At 47.6% G+C, this 14,835-nt stretch overlaps 1 protein-coding gene across 1 annotated transcript in view; it reads left to right on the plus strand.

Moving 5' to 3' along the window:
* Positions 1-9,246: 9,246 nt before the first annotated feature.
* The window catches only part of LOC140898841 (antigen WC1.1-like), a 43,264-nt gene continuing 37,675 nt past the window's right edge, over positions 9,247-14,835 (plus strand). Inside the window, exon 1 of the mRNA XM_073313347.2 lies at positions 9,247-9,310. Within this exon, the coding sequence (XP_073169448.1) occupies positions 9,247-9,310 (64 nt within the window). The remainder of the gene's footprint in view (positions 9,311-14,835) is intronic.

Here is a 14,835-nt window from a genome sequence, read left to right on the forward strand (position 1 = left end):
TCCATTCATAGTTACTCTTTGTTTGTGGTTGTTTAACCAATTATGTATCCACTTAATGATTGTTCGGCTAAGACCACATTTCTCAAGAGTACTTATCGGAATGTCATGTGGGACTGTGTCAAAAGCCTTGCTAAAGTCCAGAGCCATCGTTACCTTCCCTCCATCCAACAGACCATGGAGGAAAGTTCTCCTCCAGCAGGCTAATGGAACTTCTCTCCCAGTGACTGGCTGCTTGTCAACATTTATCGAAATAGCCAAGCTGCTGACTACTACATCACACACAGTGGGGTCAGACGGAAATCCATGTTTGTCTGCAATGGAATCCCACAGCAAGTCCTTTCTGATAAGGATCTTCAGTTTCTAACGGACACTCTGAAGTTTGCAGATCCCTGCGGTTTTATCCATGTTACATCTCAGTCTTCACAAAACTATGGGGAAGCAAAACTTTTAGCAAAAAATAGTGAAACAGCTTCTTACACAATCCACTGGTCATAATCTGGTCCATGCTGCCATATAGGCCAGCACCTCTGGTAAATGGATTTAGCCCCTTTAAGTTGCTGCGCTGAGATCCACCATCCCAACCATTCCTCCCTGTGAGACCTTTCTCGGTGTTAGTTTCCAGTGTTACTGAGGAAGGAGGAACAATGGAAACACTGTCAGAAGAGAAATTTTGTCAGGCATCACAGAGTCAAACTCCTGAAGGAGCTGAATCCAAGAGACCACATGTGGATGAAAGGCTCCCCAGAAGAAGGAATAGTCCAGGCACTACTAACACCCCTTTATCTTACAGTTTTTGAGGCCTGGGGTATCATTTGCCATCAGATTTTTTTCACCTGGTAACTCTGGAGCACTTGGTCCCTACCCACAGTCTGAACCTGGGAATAAAGCTCCACTGCTCACATAGACTAGTCACCATCTCCTCCAGAACCTGGCTGAGAGGGGACAGCCAGCTAGATCAAACAGCCGCCCTCCTTCCTGAAAGGTTAGGTCAGATCTTGGGAAACTGAGGAACTCAGGGGTTTAGGAGAAAAATGTCTCCCCAGCCTTCAGTGGGCTGTTTTATATATTTTGTGCTGATCTTTAGTGAATGGCTGGATAAATGTTTTACTATTGTTCCCTCCTCACCGAGGTGGATGCAGTGTCAGATGTTTGTCTCAGGACACTTTTTAGACAGGCCACTGGGGGCCTTACAGAAGAAGTAGAAAGTTGGAGTCCAGCAGGAAATTAAGGTTGTTCTGCTATTCACCCTCCCCTTAGTGTCCTCTCTGAATTCAGCTGGCTGGGCTGGAAGGCTGCAGAGCAGCAATGAGATTGATTCAGGTCACTGGGATCAGGCAGGTGTTGAGATGCTAATGGCTCACGTTGCTGAAACTCATGCAGGAGGCTCTAGCTGTCTGCCACATCAGCCATCTCTCCTGCAGGGAGCTGAGACCCTGCATTCACTACGACACTAACCAGCTTTTGGCATCAGCACGCCTGTGACACTGGACTAACACTGTGAACTTCCTGAGCTCAGCCTGGATCTGTGCTGTTGGTCACATGCACAGGAGAGAGAAAATCATGATAAAGAAGGCTTGTCAATGCTGAGCACTCATGGGAATCAGGCAGGCAGTGATGTAGTGGTAAGAAAAGAAGTGGGTAAACTCCCAAACGAAACTCCATATTCCCCATATGACACGTCAACTACATGACTGCAGGCAGGTGCCTAAGGATGGACTTGGAAGCCTAACTCAGGCTGCTATTGTTGAAAATCAGGCACTGAGAATGTTCCTTACAGCTCTTGCTGGTGCCGTCACCCAGAGAGAAGTTACCATTGAATTAATTAACAAACGGTGGTGGAGTATATACTAATGATGAGGTAGACTGTAAAGGAATTAGAAGTGATGGAATGGATAAAACAGAGTCTGTTTTGGTCAAAATCTCTTTGAGGAAGAAAGCTACCAGCGGATCCCATGGGATAGTGCCTGGGGAGTGCTACAGACCCCCAGGATCCAATCTGGATAGGGATAAAAACCTCTTTAATGTTCTTAATTCAATAAATACTTCTGGGAATTGTGTCATTATGGGAGACTTTAACTTCCCAGATATAGATTGGAGGACAAGTGCTACTAATAATAGTAGGGCCCAGACTTTCCTGGAGGTGATAGCTGACAGATTTCCTCACCAAATATTCACTGAACCAATGAGAGGTGAAGCCATTTTAGATTTGGTATTGGCGAGTAGTGAGGACCTCATAGAAAAATGGGTTGTAGGGTCAACTTTGGTTTGTGTGCTCATGAGCTAATTCAGTTTCAACTACCTGGAAGGATAAACAAAAATGGATCTGCAACTAGGTCCTTGATTTGAAAAGGACAAACTTTAAAAAAAATGAAGGGAATTGGTTAGGGAAGTTTGGACTGAAGAACTCAAGGATCTGAATGTGGAGGAGGCTTGGAATTACTTTAAGAAAAAGTTGCAGAAACTGACTCAGGTTCTCACCTTGCAGTGAAGAAGTCCAACAAACCTGTCTTTTAGGATTCAGTTCTATGCAGACAGGAATGATATGAAGAATTTCTACGATGCTCTGAGGACATCTATGGGCCACAGTCCTCAGGAACATCTCCAATACTGAGTGCCAATGGCACCACACTGCTCACTGACAAAGAAAAGATACCGCAGAGGCGGGCAGAACACTTTAACCATACCCTAAATCAACAATCATCTATTAGCAAGGAGGCAGTTGATCAACTGCCCCGGACTCATATCAAAATCTCTCTTGCTGATCCCCCAGTGCTAAATGAAACTGCAAAAGCGATTGATCTGCTGTCAAATGGTAAAGCACCTGGAGCAGATGCTATACCAGCAGAAGTCTATAAGGCCGGAGGCTTGCACATGGCTCTGAAACTGACTGAATTTTTCCAGTCAGTCAATGTGGACTCAAGGAACTATACTCCAGGAGTACAAGGATGCATCCACCGTCCACTTGTACAAGGAGAAAGGTAAGAGACAAACCTGAAACTACAGGGACATCGCCTTCTTGTCAATAGCCGATAAAATTCTCACCAGAATTCTGCTGAATCACCTTGGGCAACACATTGAACAAGGACTCCTGCCTGAGAGAGTGTGTCTTCAGGAAAGGACTTGGGGCCATAGACATGGTGTTTGCAGCTCGTCAACTTCAGCAGAAATGCCAGGAACAGAACTCTAATCTGTACATGACTTTCATTGACCTGACAAAAGCATTTGATGCAGTCAATCATGAGGACCTTTGAAAGATCATGGCAAAATTCAGTTGCCCGGAGAAATTCATCGCAATGATTTGACAATTCCGAGATGGCATGCTCACTCATGTTATGGACAACAGTGAGTCATCTGAACCATTCCCAGTCACCAATGGAGCCAAGAAGGGCTGTGTGTTGGCCCCAACCCTCTTCAGTATGATGTTCTCTGCCATGCTTACAGATGGCTTTTGTTACTGTGACACCAGGAATGGCATCAGATGTCAAGCTTTCAATCTGAGGAGACTACAGGCAAAGAAGAAGGTACAGGAATCATGATCTTCTGTTCATGATCTTCTGTTTGCTGATGACTGTTTCCTGAATGCCAAATCTGAGTCTGACATGCAGCAGAGTATGGAATATTTCGCTTCAGCTTGTGACAATTTTGGTCTCACAATCAACATCAAGAAGACAGAAGTGATGTACCAGCCTACACCAAGAAAGCCTTACGTAGAGCCTGCTATCACAGTGAACGGCCAAACCCTCCAAGCAGTGGACAAGTTCACCTACCTCGGCAGTACACTGTCACGTGCAGTTCACATCGATGATGAAACCAATGCCAGAATTGCCAAAGCAAGTGTGGCCTTTGGCAGATTAGTTGTAAATGTGTGGGAGCACAGAGGCACTAGTCAACAAACAAAACTGAATGTCTACAAAGCCATCGTGTTGCCAACTCTGATCTATGCATGTGAAACCTGGACGGTGTACAGACGCCATGTTATGAAGCTGAATCACTTTCACATGGGCTGTCTGAGGAAACTGATGAGGATAAGATGGCAAGACCAGGTTCCAGATACTGAGGTCCTCATACGGGCAGGCACTCTGAGCATTCATACTCTGTTGATGAAATCACAGATGAGATGGGCAGGCCACGTCACCAGAATGTCAGATGAGCTACTGCCAGAGAAGCTCTTTTATGGCGAGCTAAAGGAGGGAAAGCGCTCTCAGGGGTCCAGAAGAAACATTTCAAAGACTCAAGCTGTTCTTGGGGTGTTTCAACATTGACCCTGAGTTTTGTGAAGATCTCGCTCATGGTGGTTCTACCCGGTGAAGTCTCATCCAGACTGGAGCTACAGTCTATGAACAGCGGTGCTGGAACATTTTTTACAGTGGGGGTGCTGAAAGCCAGTGGTCCCCACCCCAAACTTTTTACCTCACCCCCCTTACTCCTGTCCATGCCCCAACCCCCCAAAGCTGGGGCCAGAAGCGGGTCTGTGAGTCAGAGGGGAGTGGGGGAAACACAGGAAGAGGTAAGGGGCCAAGGCTGGGATCCTGCGTGCGGTATGGGAAGCAGAGCCCCCGGTGCTGGGCCGGCAGCAGCCAGGACCCTGCGTGCAGACTCCAGGCACGGGGCGATGAACAGAGCGCTGGGTGCGAGGCCGGCGGCAGCTGGGACCCCACATGCGGGGCCAAGAACAGAGCCCAGGGTGCGGGTCCCATAGCAGCTGGGACCCCGCATGCGGGGCTGAGAATGGAGCCGCAGGCGGAGGTCCTGCAGCTGGGAGTTGGCACCCTAGGTGCGAGGACCGGAGCAGAGCCCCGGGTCCCAGGCCAGCAGCGCCGGCTCCCTGGGCACTGGCAGGGTGGGCAGGATCCCGCACAAAAACTGGAGTGCTGCAGCATCCCCCACAACCCTAGTTCCCATGCCTATGTCTACAAACAGAGAACTACTGAGGCAGAGCAGAAGCGCCTGCAGCAGAAATCTCATAGCAGCAGCACGTCCCCTGTTAATCAAGTAACGCATAGCGGCATCTCTTGTTCAGTGTGCCACAGACAGTTCAAAGCTTAAACTGGCCTGATCCGCCACTCACCTGTTCACAGAAACCAAATCAATCAGGGATGTCACGGTCATCTTTGAACTCGAAGGACAACCAACAAGGACCCAGACAGCTGGGCACCAATCACACCTATGTCTCTGAGCCTCTGCAGAGAGCAAACAAGCCTTTACTCCCTAGGTGACCCTCAAACACAGAGTAAACTGAGGCACACATAGGCTTCATAAAAATATTACAGAAAATTCCCACTTTGCAGCAGTTGTTTGAGGCAAGATTGCCAAGTGCGTCTGCCTGTGAGCAGCTCTTAGACTCTAACACCATGAGATGTGGGGCAGTGGACAGAGCGCCAGGCTGGTAGACAGGAAACCTGCTTTGTAGTCCAGCCTCTGTCACTCGGTTCCTGTGTGGTGTGATAAAGTTCCTCCTCTACCTTGGTGGGTCCTGCGCTTATTGGCAGATTTGCTCGCCGCAGAGATTCACAGTAGCCCTCAGTTTGGCCACTTCTGTGGCTCAAATCTGCCATTCACTCAGATACTCTTTTTCCCATGCTGGCCAGCGATGAGGTTAAGAACAAACCCCGCAGTTTCTGCTGATCCACCATGTGGGTTGGGGAACAGCTCAGAGACCTTCCCCTCTGGTGGAACCTCCTGTGTTGGGTCCGGAGTTGGGAGGTTTGGGGGGAACTTGGGCCTGCCCTCTACCCCGGGTTCCAGCGCAGGGCCCTGTGGAATGCAGCTGTCTAGAGTATAGAATATAGCTGCCTCCTGGAACAGCTGTGCGACAGCTACAACTCCCTGGGCTACTTCCCCATGGCCTCTTCCCAGCACCTTCTTTGTCCTCACCACAGGACCTTCCTCCTGGTGTCTGTTAATGCTTTACTCCTCAGTCCTCCAGCAGCACGTCCTCTCACTCCCAGCTCCTGACGCGCACCCCTCACTGACTGAAGTGAGGTCCTTTTTAAACCAGGTGTCCTGATTAGCCTTAATTAATTCTAGCAGCTTCCCAATTGGCTACAGGTGTCCTAATTAGCCTGCCTTAAATAGTTCTAGAAAGTTCCTGAGTGTTCTGGAATAGTCCCTGTTATCTTAACCAGGGAAAAGGGACCTGCTTAATCTGGAACTAATATATCTGCCTTTGACCACTCTTGTAGCCCTCGGGCCTGACCCCGTCACAGTGGATTTAATGTCAGCTTTCCGTGCCTCAGCTTTCCTGTCTCCTGAAATGGAAAATTTCAAAAAGCATTTTTAAAATCTCCCATAAAATGTAAAATTCAGACAGTTTTGAACTGAAAACCAGAGAAAGGAAGAGTTTGGATATTTTCAGTTTGAAGCTCATGGAACATTGAAATCTCAGGTCAGAAGAGGAGATGGAACACAGGTGCATGGTAGTCCTGGCCAGTGTGGGATCCAGGCATCCATGAAGTGACTGTTTCTGCTTGGAGGGAGGGAGGCACGTGGGGGCCATGGGTCTCTTTAGGGGGGTGGGGCATAACAGAAACAGTTGGGGAATCTCTGGACTTGTGAGTGTCCAGGATCCATTTTCCATGGACCTGGTTTGGCGATGGACCTGAGGAAAAGCCTGGAGAAGGAGCAGCTCAGAGCCAGCAATCGGATCCACAGCTTGATAAGAATCAGATCTGCCCACCATCTTTATTATTACAATAGGAAAAAGAGTAGTGTAACATGGAGCGATTTCTGTGTTTTGACCAATACAGTTATTGCTATGGAGGATACTGCAAGCAGTAGGATGGGATTAGCTTCGCCTAGGTTTGCTACTTTTGATTGGATGTATTCCTGGATAGATGGAATTCCTTGACTTGCCTGGAAATGTTGCCTTCTCTTCCACTCTGGGATCTCTAACAGACTGATATTCTGTAAGGTTTCCCAGTTTAAAATAATGTTAAAACCAGTATTGGTCCCAGGCCCCAGTAGGATTCCCATCCTGTTTCATTCATAATGTGTGAAGCTGAATGCACATCACATTGAATAAGTGAGACTTCATTAAACCCTGTGCACTGCTCTGTCCATGTGGCCACATTGCTTCCAGCCTAATTCTCCCTGCTCCTTGTGTCTGCCTGTCTGGAGTGTGAGCACCAACCTCAGGGCAGACTGAGAAGAAGCAGGATGCAAGCCGCAAAGTGGCTGTGAGTTCTATTCTTAGATTTCACCAAACAAGTGTCAAGTGTGAACTCCTTAGGCACTGTAACAACCTTAACATGGAGTCACAAACAGTGCCCTGGGGAACTCGGATTTATCTTGCCACCCAGGTAAGCCTGTCTTTGTGAGAGATGGTCCCTTACACCACAAATCACAACAATATTCAGGTTTCAGAGTAACAGCCGTGTTAGTCTGTATTCGCAAAAAGAAAAGGAGGACTTGTGGCACCTTAGAGACTAACCAATTTATTTGAGCATGAGCTTCTGTGAGCTACAGCTCACTTCATCGGATGCATACCGTGGAAACTGCAGAAGACATTATATACACACAGAGACCATGAAACAATACCTCCTCCCACCCCACTGTCCTGCTGGTAATAGCTTATCTAAAGTGATCATCAAGTTGGGCCATTTCCAGCACAAATCCAGGTTTTCTCACCCTCTGCCCCCTGGATTTGTGCTGGAAATGGCCCAACTTGATGATCACTTTAGATAAGCTATTATCTACCTATATATTTTTAATGTTTATAGCAGCCTTCACTTCCCCTCTTAGCCAGGTTGGTTTACTTTTTAACCGCTGCAGCCGTCATCTTTCTTCTTTAAACCCCCTGCTAATAAAGCAGGCGATGAATTAATTATTAATTATTATTAATAATAATCACATTATTATTACATGGTTATTATTATAGCATCCAAAGGCCCATTCAGGTCACAAATACAGACACACTCCCAGCTCCAGAAAGCTGACAGTCTAAAAGACTCAAGAACAGATGCAGGATTGGAGAGGGGAGAAATAACAGAAGCAAATTCACATGGTGCTGATTGGTGCAATTTCCTGTTTTGTCATTACTATTTGTTTGAGTAGGGGGAGGGCTGAGTGAGGGGGAATGGCAGGATTGGGGCGGGGAGGTTGGTCAAAATAAGGAGAGGGAAGGAAGGGGAAGAGGCAGAGCCAGAGCTCCTCATCTGCCAAGCTAGTCGCTGTCAGGTGTTTTTCCAGAATCACAACAGAGCGGAGTCTCAAGGAGGGATTCAAAGGAGAATCAGGTGTTGGCTGCACAGATTTTTTTCGGGGACTTTTCTCCATGCGGAAAGTCAGCCTGGGAGAAAATGCAAAGGTAAAGAGTTAAAGACATTTTCCTTAATCCAACTATTTGAAACAATTCTCTTTAGGAAGAGCCTGAGGTAGGTGTGATGCCAGCCAGTCATTATTCTGAGCTATATGCCCCTTGCCTTGTGCTTGTTCCATGAATTGTCTGTGTCCCAAGAATCAAGTAAACTTGTTTCCAGGGAGTCTTCCCCCTACTGACAGCACTGATGGGCATAATGTGTGCTAAACATCCTGCTACTGCAAGAGAGGGTCATGGCCTACTCAGGAAGCCCTAAGATCTGCCTCTGCCACTAACGATCATGGTCTAGGCAGGAAACCCCAAGGTCTATTAGTAGGGCAAATGTCAATATTACAGGTAGTGCTGGGTAATTTCTCTTGTACAACGGCTGATCTGAGTGATACAACCTGGTTCTAGTGACATGTCCTTGTCTCCAGCTGGGCATGTCCTATACTGGGAATTGGTCTTGTAATGATCACCGTTGGCACATGGGATTTCTTCCCTAGTTTTTAGAATAAGCTGCCTCTAATGTCTCCCAACTGATGTCTAATACAACATAGAATCTATGAGGGTGAGAAACAGCTTAGATACATACAGTTTGTACAGCAGTTTTTCTTCCCGCACCAGAGATGGGAGTTACCAGATGATCTGAGGCTGTGGTAAACCTGACGTCAGGAGGGGGCTCATCACTCATATATGGTGATGTTTGTTGCTTTTGAGTTTTATTGGATGTTTTAGCTGCATAAAGTCACAGATAAAACCACTGATAATAACTAAAAAGGCAGATGGGTTTGCTATTGGTTCCTTCCCGCAGCTGATGCCAGACTCTGAATCTATATATTTCCCTTCCACTGCTTTGTTGTCACTTGTCAGACACAGAGGAGCCCTGGCAGGTGCTTGCTTAGGCGCAACCAGTGCAGTGAGTGGGGGAACAGCAAGTCAGGCTGGCAATGAAGGGACATCTCTCCACTCTGGTGCTGTGGCTTCTTCTCCTCACAATTCAGGACATAGCAGGTAAGTCTCCTCTGTGCTTCACCAGGGGAGCTGGGTTAACTGGAACTAGGGTGGTGACTTTTACTGTCAACTTTTTACCACCGGTGCAAGGCTTGGACTTTTCCTTTTGGGATTGGATCTTGCCACTGTTACCGAGGCTTTTGTTACCTTGAGATTGGACTAATTGGACTAATCTGTGTGGGGCTGCACCTTAAAACCTTTCCGAGAATAAAGCTGGTGCAAATGGCAGCGACTTACTGAGCGGGGCATCTGGCTGGGAGCATGTTACAGCCGTGCTGCAGGGTCTGCACTGGCTGCCCAGCTCTATGTGGAGGTTAAGGTGTGGTGATGATTTATAAATTCCTAAATGGCCTGGGACGGGCCTCCCTGAGGGATCACCTCTCTACCCAGGCTGTACGGCCACATCTGTCATCAGAAGGTTTGCCTGAGCTGGTTCCCCCTTTTATAAAGGAGAGAGCTGGCTGGTAGGGTGCTCTCTGTGAGGGCTCCAGGATGCTGGAACTTGCTCTACTCTTTGGGTCAAAATAGCCCAAATTAGGTGACCTTCTGGGCACACTGCAACAGACACTTGTTTGGGGAGGGGGTGGGAAGGACTGACGCCATGCGTCACATAATGAGAAATGGGTGGGAAGGAGTTTATGTAGGTGTCTGGCTGGCTGAGATCCTGTTGAAATGGTCACTTAATCCGGCACGGATTTGAGTGTGTTATCAATGCATCCGGGTGCCCAAAGCCTTGGCTGGGGATCACTTTAGTATTTTAAATCCAAACAAACACGTCAATAATTTGGGATCCAACAGAAATGTTTGGTTGGTCCAGAATCTAACGGCTCCAAGGGCCAAGTCCTGGCTCCTCACTCCCCCATTCACTCACTGAAACTAGTAGAAGTTTTGCAAGTTTGAGGTGAGCAGGATTTATCTAAATAAACCCAGAGATGATTCCTCCCTCACAGGTGTCTGCGTTTGTGTGTGTTGGGGTGCAGTGTGCAATGCCCTGTGCCCTTGGGGGTACTGGAAGCTCTGCCAGCAGGAAGATCTATCCTGCAGGAGCCCTGCCTCCCTCCCCCAGGGCTTCTGCTGGAGCAGAGAAGCTTTGAATCCTAGCTGGAGTCTAGAGAAGCCCGACCAGCACAAGCTGCATGGCAGAGGTGCTTCATCAGGGCCTCTCACGGCCACATTGGATTCATTCCCGCAAGGCCGCCCCTGCCCAGTTTCAGGTCCACTCTCATTCCTCCAGCACAGAGGGGGCTGCAGGCTCCTTGCTATCCAGTGTCCCAGCTGCAGGCAGACTTAACACCAGTGGGGGGAAAGGGGGCAGGGCAGGCAGACCATGGGTTACAGCAGCATGTGATGGGGCAATTCATGGTGTGAATCTGGCCCAAAGACTCCAAAACTGATTAAAAATAAGGTTCCAATCTAATGTGGGCCCAGATACAGTTCAAATAATACAGTGACTGGAACCTGCTAGGCTGGTGTTAACAGCACGAGAATGATCCATGTGTCTGGCAGGGCAGTGAACTGCTCAGCAGTAGCTGGGTCACGGGAACCCGATGTGCTGCTGCGTCAGCCTGAGAAACTGACCCTGACCTTCATAATCAGCAAGGTCAGTCTCAATTATTGTCTTAGAGAAAAACCTGCCCTGATGTGTATTTCACAGACAGCTCAGTCACTGTGTGGTGAGTAGGGGGCTGGAACCCAGAAAATCCTGAGTAAACTGACTGTTCATCAGGTTACTTGGAGTTTATATTTCAAATTCTCAAGAAGTTCATATATAATGTGCTGGGGTTAGAGCCCATGACACAACTGTGCATGACCAAAAGGCAGAGAATTCTATAGTGACCCCTGGTGAGGGATAAAGGACTGTGCAGTTATTTGTGGATAGTGTCCTATAATGATGCCAAGCACATGTTCAGCTCAGTGGATTTTTGTTGGACTGATTAACATATGTGCATCATCCTCTAGAAAGTTTTTGTTTTCTTTAGGAAGTTTGAGTATGTTTCACATGATGCAGACAGAGTGAGGCAGGGGTGTATGCAATGTAGGGGATATCACCATGCCCCAATTCTCCTCCCTGAGCCCCGAGTAGAGGCCATGTCAGTCTTTGCCAGAAGATTGTGTTTCACAATTATTGGCCTATTTAAATTGTGTGGGAAAACAAATTTGTACAATGATGTGGGGTGCAGGCAAACAAATGAGAAAATATCAGGGACGGACCAAAGCCACGAGTTTCATTCCCAGACCCAGATGTGAACTTCCTCAGGGTTCAGGGTGCTGCATTTGGGTCATTATTCCAAGTTGGGCCACAGAATTAGTGGAAATATAAGATTGTTATTCTCAGGGTCGGATTTACACCTTATGCACCCCTAGGCACAGCATCTTCAGCACCCTTTCCCCTCCCCATGTGGCCCTGCCTGGAGCCCCCCTCCCACATCTCCATGTGGCCCTGTGCCCCCCAGCAGCCCTGTGTGGCCCACTCTGCCTCCTGACTTGGCTCCAAGAAGGCTGCTGTAACTTTTCACTTGAGGAAAAAATGCATTGTCATAAATATAAAGGGAAGGATAACCATCTTTCTGTATACAGTGCTATAAAATCCCTCCTGGCCAGAGGCAAATCCCTTTCACCTGTAAAGGGTTAAGAAGCTAAGGTAAGTAATCGCTGGCACCGGACCCAAAATGGCCAATGAGGGGACAAGATTCTTTCAAATCTGGAGGTGGGGGAACAAAGGGTTGGTCTGTCTGTGTGATGCTTTTGCCGGGAACAGATCAGGAATGCAAGCCTTCCAACCCCTATAACGTTAGTAAGTAATCTAGCTAGAAAATGCGTTAGATTTTCTTTTGTTTAATGGCTTGTAAAATGAGCTGTGCTGGAGGGAATGTGTATTCCTATTCTTGTGTCTTTTTGTAACTTAACGTTTTGCCTAGAGGGATTCTCTATGTTTTGAATCTGATTACCCTGTAAGGTATTTACCATCCTGATTTTACAGAGGTGATTCTTTTACCTTTTCTTTAATTAAAATTCTTCTTTTAAGAACCTGATTGATTTTTCATTGTTCTTAAGATCCAAGGGTTTGGGTCTGTGTTCACCTGTACCAATTGGTGAGGATATTATCATCAAGCCTTCCCCAGGAAAGGGGGTGTAGGGCTTAGGGGGGATATTTTGGGGGAAGACGTCTCCAAGTGGGCTCTTTCCCTGTTCTTTGTTTAAAACTCTTGGTGGTGGCAGCATATGGTTCAAGGACAAGGCAAAGTTTGTACCTGGGGGAAGTTTTTTAACCTAAGCTGGTAAGAATAAGCTTAGGGGGTCTTTCATGCAGGTCCCCACATCTGTACCCTAGAGTTCAGAGTGGAGAAGGAACCTTGACATGCATCCACAACCCGCCTGCTAGGCGTTTGCTGCTGCCCGCCAGACCAGTCAGCCTCAGCCTGCTCAGGCTTTTCTGGCACCACAGTGGCCTCTGGTGGGCAAAAGGCAGAACTGAAGCACCTTTTCTGCAGAAAAAAAAATTCTGCCTCCCTCAGACAAGAATTCTGCACGTGCTGCAAATGTCACCTAAGGGGAGGGGGCATGACGTGAAACAACATGAGACAAGGGACTTGTGGGGCGTCTTGGTAGGGAGCGGGGCAAATAGGAGGCTCCCTCCCAAGAAATCCTGAGCAGTGCAGACAGGGGGGAGGGGTAGCTCAGTGGTTTGAGTATTGGCCTGCTAAACCCAGGGTTGTGAGTTCAATCCTTGAGGGGGCCATTTGGGGCAAAAATTGGGGATTGGTCCAGTTTTGAGCAGGGGGTTGGACTAGATGACCTCCTGAGGTCTCTTTCAACCCTAATCTTCTATGATTAGCAGCAGTAGGGCAGTAAACTACCCCAAAATAATCTCATACTTGGCAACCTTCAGTGCCCCTACAATGCCAGAACCCCATGGCACGTGCCTACTTTGCCTAACTGGAAATCCAGTCCTGGTTATCCAGAGAGGGGCTGATGGCTGCCTTCAGGGAGTCTTCAATCCAAAGACAATCACAGACCTCATGAAAGCCAATAGCTGAGCCAAGCACTCTCTTTTAGGCTCAACAGATGGAGTAATCAAGATCCTTTATGTAGTTGTAACAATGTTGGTTCTGATGGGATCCAACTGAGAGTGCCAATTCAGGACAAACTGCTTAAAGCAGGGCAGTTACAGCCCAAGGCTGGGGTCTCTGTGCACACCACGGCAAACCAAATGAGCCAAACAAAGAAGACTTCGGTTTCACCCCACTGGCTAACCATAAGTCACACAAGCAATTCCCTTAGACACTCCAGTTTCCCAGGATCACCACCAGTGCCACTTGTTATGGGGACAAATGGTTATGAAACCAATACCCCAGTAAAAGAAAAGAGGTTCTCTCGATCCCAAAGGACCAAGCCCCAGACCCAGGTCAACATACAAATCAGATCTGACCTGCAAATCACGCTGTTGCCAATCCTTTAGAATCTAAAATCTAAAGGTTTATTCATAAAAGGAAAAAGATATAGATGAGAGCAAGTATTGGTTAAATGGAATCAACTACATATAGTAATGGCAAAACTCTTAGTTAAGGCTTGTAGCAGTGATGGAATAAACTGCAGGTTCAAATCAAGTCTCTGGAGAACATCCACAGCTGGGATGGGTCATTCAGTCCTTTGTGTAGAGCTTCCGTTTGTAGCAAAGTCCTTCCAGAGGTAAGAAGCAGGATTGAAAACAAGATGGAGGAGCTGCAGCAGTCTTTTATAGTCTTTTGTCATGTGGACTCTCTTTCTTTGCTCCAGAAACAAGCATTGGGGCACATGGCAAGAAAAAACCTTGGCGATCTGTCCGTAGGCATGTCCCTGCATACCTTGCTGAGCCACAAGGTGTATCCACCTTCTCTCAATGGGTCAGTTGTATGGCTGATGGTCCTGAATGGGCTATCCAGCAGGCTAGGCAGAGCTGACACCAACTTGTCTGGGGTGTTCCCCAGAAGCATAGCACAAGTTTGAAATACAGACAGTATAGAGCCAATATTCATAACTTCAACTACAAAATGATACACAGACACAGAGAGCATAATTATAATCAGCCAATCATAACCTTCCCATAGACACCTCACACGACAACCTTTGTACAATATTTGATGCAAATATATAACAGAGGTTGCAACAGCGATCTATATGGTTACAGATTCTGTCAATAACGTCACAGTAGTTAAAACAGCTGCAGACAGCGGGGGCTACTGCCAAAGGCACTGGGCACATGGGCATGGCAGAGCTAAGCCAGGGGTTTCCCTTGTTGCCAATGCAGGGGCTAGGATACTGGCGTCAGACTGCCTGTTTGAGGGAGAAGCCAGTAGAAGGAGTTGTGACCGGGATCCTGGAAGGGAGCAAAGAAACAAAGCCTGTTGGAGCTCGCTGGAGGGGCAGGCTGGGGGATTTCTGAAGAAGGAAACTGCCGGCTGTTGTTAGGTTTTACTGTGTACAGGGAAACAGGACTCTGTGTGCACTTAGTTAGAGCAGTGTTACAGCCTTGGGTCCTGCCACAA

Source organism: Lepidochelys kempii, chromosome 1, assembly GCF_965140285.1.
Source record: "Lepidochelys kempii isolate rLepKem1 chromosome 1, rLepKem1.hap1, whole genome shotgun sequence".
NCBI classification, from domain to species: domain Eukaryota; kingdom Metazoa; phylum Chordata; order Testudines; family Cheloniidae; genus Lepidochelys; species Lepidochelys kempii.